Source organism: Thrips palmi, unplaced genomic scaffold, assembly GCF_012932325.1.
Source record: "Thrips palmi isolate BJ-2018 unplaced genomic scaffold, TpBJ-2018v1 HiC_scaffold_5, whole genome shotgun sequence".
Classification (NCBI taxonomy): Eukaryota; Metazoa; Arthropoda; class Insecta; order Thysanoptera; family Thripidae; genus Thrips; species Thrips palmi.
In genome coordinates this window covers 8,332,357-8,339,494 of record NW_023144632.1, presented here as the reverse complement: position 1 = coordinate 8,339,494, position 7,138 = coordinate 8,332,357, and the positions used below count along the sequence as shown (strand labels likewise).

Here is a 7,138-nt window from a genome sequence, read left to right as displayed (position 1 = left end):
TGGAAGGTTTCTAGGGAAGCGAGCTTGGAGTCACGTTACATCTTAAGGCACCATTTTAGCAGCCTCATAGAACTACATTGCAGCAGCAGTTTTGAAATTGCCTTATTGTTTCTGGGCGCAACGACGCTCGCTGTCATTGGGGCGGGGCCGGTGATTGTAAACGGCATACCGGTGGGGGTGGACGCGGATGTTGTTAGGAGCGCGCTGTCGCATGTTTAACCGCACCGTCGGTTTGGCCTCCAAGAAGGCATCCGTAATCCAACGCCACCCGGAAGGGCGCGGCGGGTGGAGGCGTGCTCTGGGACTTTGGGGCGGGGCGGGGAGGGGCGGGGAGGGGTGGAGCGGAGCGTGGCGGGGTGGGTTGGTGCGGGGCGGGGCGGGGCGTTCCACTTGTTTTTAAGCGCGCCGTTAATCTTGGGATACCCGGCGTGGCGTTGGCCGGCTCGGTGCCACCCGGTCAGCAGCACACCCCACGCCAAGCTGCGCTCTGGAAATAAAGTGGCGGATTAACAAAAGGGAGAGAGAGAGAGAGAGAGAGAGAGAGAGAGAGAGAGAGAGAGAGACGGAAAGGCCTGGGGCAGTCGCGGCCAGGCGCCCAGCAGGCCCAGCAGTCGCGGCCGGCAGTCTACGCGGGCTCGCCGTCCGCCTCGACTAAGTGTCAATTTACTCAAGAAACAACAAGTCCAGTTTGCTCCGATGGGTGCCTCGCTGCGAGGCCGCGAGGCTGCGAAGCCATCATCGTCAGCACACTGTCAATGCTCGACAATGACCTGGGGGGGGGGGTGTCATATTTATTTTGCCGCCGCTGTCTTCTGCAGCATGCTCTGCTGACGCCCTGCAGCCGTACTTCCGCTTGAAACTCAATCCACGGTTTGCTGAACGTGACAAGGATTGCGGTCTTCCGGTGCAGCTTTGGTGGCTGTCGGCGGCCCGCCACGGTGTAAGAGGACAGTGTGCCGCCCCGGGGTCACGCCGCCACGCGTGCGAGTGAGACAGGCGGGCGATCGCTCGGACCCGGCCGGCCGGCGAAACGCATCATGACGCCTCTGATTTCGTTGATCGACTCGCGTCCTGCTGTTGTGAGTGACGGGAGGAAATGATGCGCTTTGCCTCGGGGGACCGCGCAAGACAGGAACGGCGACGCGAAGGAAAAGGGCTCGATCATTACTGGTGATTGAAACGCTTCAGGCGCCCGATTAAAACAAAATGCAAATCGGAATACAGGGGCTGGGGAAAAAATCCACTCAGGGGAGGGGCTGTAATTATAGTGCCCGGCGTAATTTTGTTGATGGCAACACGCTCTCTCTCTCTCTCTCTCTCTCTCTCTCTCTCTCTCTCTCTCTCTCTCTCTCTCTCTCTCTCTCTCTCTCTTACCCACACGCCTACATCCACCCTCCCTGAACTGTCTTTCTCACACACCCATGCCTACGCCCACGCTCACGATCTCTCACTCACACACCTATACCCACACTCCTCCATGATCTGTCTCTCTTCTCTCTCTCTCTCTCACACACACACGCACACACGCCACCGTGATCTCTCTCACACAGACAAGACTCGGAGCCCCCGCTCGCTAACACGGCGCGGCGGGCGGGCTGAAGGCAGCGCGGCGGTCGTGCCCCACGCGCTAGTTCGGGGAACTGGTTTAGGCGGGATCGACTGTCGGGCTGACAGGCATGTGTCTTACTCGCACGCGGCCTCTCTAAACGTGCGCATAATGTGTCCGGGGGCGGGGTTGAGGCGCGAGGCGGGTTGGGGTGGCCCAGATGGTGGGGCGCCCAGTTTGGTTTCTGGTCATTTTTCAGTCTGCGCCTGGCTGAACGAATCGGTCCTTTTTGGTTGAAAATTGACGCCTACACGCGTGCGACCAAACCGGCTAAAGCCGCCAGCGAAAGTAGTGGAAAGGGTGAAAGGGACACTCTAAATGTTGTACAGTCAAGATTCTCCATATTCTGATGAAAATGTTCCATGTTATGGTGGAGCAGCTGGCTAACATAGCATTGAGAAGTCACTGTACCTTAGATACTTTAACGAATTTTGTTGGTATCATGGAGAAAATCCCCACCATAATATGTTTGGTGCAGCATTTCACCGCAAGACATTTACAGTGGAGAGACTGCACCAGTGAACCCTTTTGTCCGAATGGAAGCGAATTAGGAAACAGAAATAATGCACTAGGCGGTGGCAGTTCGTTTTCATTCCTTGAGCGAGCCGTCTGCACGCCATGCGCATTTAGTCCACTTAGCGGCTGCATGATTAATCGGCATGCATGACCACAAAAGAGTGCTAAATTTGTCTGGACTTTGGACTACTGACTGCAGTTTTCTTAACATTTTTGATGCCCTGTCACGCCCAGGGCGCGGTATTGCGTCGTCCTTGGCCCGGGGAGCGTTTCCCATCTTATGAGTCCTGCACGGCCTGCACGCGACGCGCAGTTAGTCGTCTAATCGGTGGCTGCATGATTAAAGGCATGGCTCGCGTGCAAGGGGTGGACGTGGCGCTTTGACCGTGGAGGTGAGCAAGCGTACCGGAGGCGAAAGCAGATCCTCACACTCCACAGGCGGCCCACCGTGGACGCGGAAGCCCAGGGCACCCAGCCGAAAATCCCGGTTACGGTTCCGGAGAAAATCTCCGCTTACGATCGTAAATCGCCCCAAATTTTCCGGTTGCGATCGGAAACCGGACCTAATTTACGGTTACGGTCGGTCACGTCCCGGTTACGATCGGACTTGTTCCGGTTACGATCGGACTCGTTCCGGTTACGACCGGACCCATTCCGGTTACGATCGGACCAGATCCGGGTCCGAGGCCGGACTCGAAGAAGCATGTCCCATGCGTTTAAGTCTCCAGCGAATTTTCAGAAACACTCCATAACTTGTGAACGGTAACTTATAATAAATTTCTGAAGTCAAAATTGGGCGTAGCTCGCAAAGTTTACCCTGTGGTCATGCATATATAGCGCGGATCTCTGCTTGATGGAGCACCACAGAAGACAAACTTGATGTCTTGTGACACTTTGTACTCCGACCGGAATGGTCAGTTACGGTCGTAAACCCTTCCTGGTTACGATCGTAGTCGTAACCGGAAATGTCCGAAATTACGGTCGTAATCGTATTCCGGCCGGAATCGTATCCCGGTCGGAATCCTATCCCGGTCGTAACCGTACTCGGAACCGTAACCGGGATTTTCGGCTGGGCACTGCTTACATCTCGAGAGCCGCACTGCGCACCCGCGACCTATTGCGCCACAGGCTGCTTCTCGCGGCAATGAGACTCCCGTTTGTCCGTTGGGTAGTTGCGTTTGAGGCAAGACAACTTGGAATTAATTAATTAATATTTTATGGATATTACCCCGAAATGCGTTTGTCTTTGTTTCTGTTTGTGAATCCAGTTTTCGCTTTAAGATTTGTTTTAGGCTTTTCTCCGCCATAAATGAGAGTCTAATAAAATGATTTTAAGTATTGTTTTATGACTTCCTCGCCAAGGTAGAAACTAACCGCTTATGTTTTCAGTCTTGTCACGTGACACAATTTTGACGCGGTCTCACACATTTTTGAGCATGCGAACTTTGTCGTACCCACAAGGCCGCACAAATGCGTGTGATTGCGAATAAATTTGTACTAAAAGCCGCAAAAAGCACGTATCTGCAAAATGTTGTGCGACCACGCTCAAAAATTGCATAAAGGAATTTGGTGTTCACAATGCGATTGCCATCTTGGTAAGAGGGTGTAGCAACAAACTTTGCTGAATATTTTAAGTGCGTGCGGTGGTACAGATAGTGCTGTGCGCCTTCGGGATGGCGAAGTATGACCGTACCGACGTGGCGGGGCTTCTCCAAAAACTCGGGGACTTGTTGGCCTTCCTATCCATGGCCGTGCTGTACATATCTATGTCCAAATTTCGAAGAAATTACGAGGCGTTGCTGGATCGAGCCTTGCCAACTATGGGTAAGAGGAATTGAATGGGCGATGGTGGTGACTCTTTAATTCTCAGTGTAGATTTTAAAATGCCTCCGGTTTCCTTGTATTGGAAAGCGTTGCTTCGCTGATTTCATTGTGTACTGTATACTGGATTCAAACTTGTCTTGTCCCCGTAGCGAGTCTTGAAGAAAAGGCAACTCCTAGCTTTGCCAAGGAAGTAAATCGGTCGCTGAACGGAGCACGAGTGCAGTTTACTTGCACTCTTGTGTTGCAAACGTGCGGCATCTGTGGCGTGTTGATTATTCCATTCGCTACTGGGGACACGTTTTTCGAGTTTTGGCCACCAGCAAAAGACCATGGGTAAGCGCTAGTACTTATTTTTAATCCACGAAGTCGATTGCGATGATTGTCTGACGTATGATAATCTGTCACTGTTCGGCCCACCGCACTCTAAAAACCTTCCTAATTACTATTTTACCTTGCAATGATAAGTTGCTTGTTATCGACGAATTTTGAGTAAACATAAGCTAACAAAGAAAATACTTTCGTAGCTTTTAATCTGTTATTTTCGTACTACAGAGTAAATAGTAGTTTGTACCTAACATATGCTCTAAATACTTCGGAAGGTTTTAAGCGTGTGGCTCTCTTACTTCTCCCGTTTATTTGTCAACGTTGATCTTATTGAAATGGTGTCCGAATTGTTTTATCTCGTGCACACTACAAAGCCTTCGAGAGTGGCGCAGGTGCTCCAGCAGGTGCTGGTTCTCATTAAATTGCTGCTTTTGGCTATTCCAGGTTGTTCCTTGCAAAGTATGCCCTGCAAGTGTACGCTTTTCTTCCATGCATGCTTTGCATCATTATGTATCAAAACGCCCATGCAGTGTCCATAGCGGCACTTGAGGCGATGTTCCGGCACCTCGCTAACTTCATAGGAATGATTGGGCCGGACCTCCCTGCACATCTGTCAGTCGCCAAATTGACTCGGCTCCACAGCCAGGTACTCCTACTGGCCGCGGTAAGAAAACGCAACTGCCGTTGCAAGTCCTTGCTACGGACAATCTACACAGACACCCAGAGCCAAGCAAAGTTTTGGGTCTGACGTAGTGATGACATTTTTGTCGAAATGTGAAGTGAGTCACGTATGGCAGGCGACTTTTTGAGATGCAATGACACGCGTGTCATTTTCAGTCGAATGCGACTTGACATTCCGGCGAACGTGACGCAGTTCACACATATTGAGACTTACGTGACACTGCTTTTTTTCTAACGATCGTGACGTCACATTTGTTGAGGATGATGGCTGACCGATAGCAAAGCCACTTGGCTGAGTCGGGTCAAAAAACCAACATTTTAAGTCTGTCGCGTACGATAGAATACATATTTTAATCCTTCCTCTTTCAGGACCTAAATAGAATATTCAGCTACTACCTCCTGACTGCCTTCTGGGCGGGAAGTGCGATAGCCATGGCGAGCGCCTTGCGGCTTCTTGTCAGTGGAGTGGACACACGGGGTGCCATCACCATCGTCGTTGTCCCAGTGGGCTATTTCTGGGTCTGCCATTTGGGGGAGAGGCTGGCCAAAGCAAGTGAATCAATCTCCGAAGCCGCCTACTTCGGCGACTGGCTGAGCCTCTCAGTGCCTGAAAGGAAGATGATTCTGTTTCAAATGCAGCGCGCTCATCGACCAGAGGTGTGGACTCATGGACCAGTTTTGGAAGATTTTGATGTTTATCACTAAACAGGCTGGACATCCTGACATTGGCCTCATGTTTTCAATCTGATGCTCAAGCGTTGCGCGATTTATTAAGTTTATTTATTTAGAGCAAACTGCACATCAAATGTCTATGGACTATTTTTGTTTGATTAATTGTTTTCGTCTGTACACACTGTGCTAAGAATTTTCTTGAAACGCGCAACCTTACCAATCCAGTTTAATTTTGCAGACCGTTGTCGTTCCTTTCGTTGGTGCCATGACCCTGGCCTTCTTCATGACAACCGTGAACTTCTGGTACAATAACGTCGCCGTGCTGCGGAAGATCATCAGAAGCTAGCCGTCAAAATGATGCCGCTGAACGATAGTTAACACGTAGTACGCACTTCGTGCCTTCTAAGGAAAGCTTTGTTCTCCAATCAGAATAGGGTTGGAAGAATAGTCTTACATTCACTTCTGCATTTGTGTTTCACAGAATTTTGTGTTTCGAATAAATGAAACCTGTAGAAAAAAAAGAGAAGAATGGACAATGATCTTCTGTTCTTTAGCCAACAACTGTTTATTTTTAAAAGACTGTAGAGTTCAACACTCAAAAAACTACAAGTAAGTGTAATCCTTGCAAAGGACAAGAGCAACGGCCAACCGATGTGAGGACGGAGAGCTCCACACTTGAAGTGTGGGGACTGCAAACTGTGCACTGCCAAGTGCGGTGACTTCAAATTCCACACCTCCGCATTTCAAGTATGGTGTTCTCCACTCTTGGTTTTCACAGTGCACGTGCGTGCCCTGGCCACAGTTTCTAAGAAGCAACAAAGTTTGCCTCTTAGCCGCCGCTCTTCGCTCCGGTTCAGCTGATATCTCATCATGACATGTGTCTCGGCTGGGCGGATTGAATCCGCCCTGAATCCACACGCATGTGGCCGTGCACGGCGAGGCGAGGCGCTCCTTCCTCTTTTTGGGAAGCGCGTTTGCTCACGCGCGGAACAAGTTTAAAGGCTGAAGCGGGGCGCCTGCAGGGACGGGGCCACGTTATGCGAGTCCGACCCCCTTCGGCCCCGCGCCGCCCATCCATCTCCGTCAGCGCTCAGGCAGTCGTCGGCCTGTCTCTCTCGCACTCATTGGGCGTCCCGCATGGCTGCGAGGGAGACGGAGTGACGAAAACGACTCTCGGACTTCTGGCTCGGCCCAACACGGCATTCTTGGCGCGACACTGAACGATCCGGCGCGCAGGGCCATGCAGGCCGTGCAGCGACAAGTCGCGCACTTTGCGCGCCAAAATGATCGCCGCGGTGAAGAGGGGAAAAGGAGGGTGGGCACGCCGCGCCCCAAAGTTGGAGCAGAACTCGAATCTCGGTGTTTGAGGAATGTTCATCTCCATCACTGATGCAAAGACAACACGCGATGAGGCCGGATCCAGGCCGCGTCCCGGCGATTGCAGCGAGAGCAAGCGGCGGAGCAGCGGCCTTTCCGGAAGTTTCCGGAACACAGAACCTCCATTAACTATGAATT

General features: G+C 51.6%; 1 protein-coding gene across 1 annotated transcript; it reads left to right on the top strand.

Annotated features, from left to right (window-relative positions):
• Window positions 1-3,795: 3,795 nt before the first annotated feature.
• Window positions 3,796-6,008, top strand: LOC117651145 (putative odorant receptor 69a). Its single transcript, XM_034394947.1, has 5 exons — window positions 3,796-3,946; window positions 4,096-4,279; window positions 4,715-4,934; window positions 5,321-5,608; window positions 5,862-6,008. Exons 1-5 carry the CDS (start codon window positions 3,796-3,798, stop codon window positions 5,967-5,969), a joined length of 951 nt encoding a protein of 316 aa, XP_034250838.1. The 3' UTR covers window positions 5,970-6,008.
• The last annotated feature ends 1,130 nt before the right edge of the window (window positions 6,009-7,138 follow it).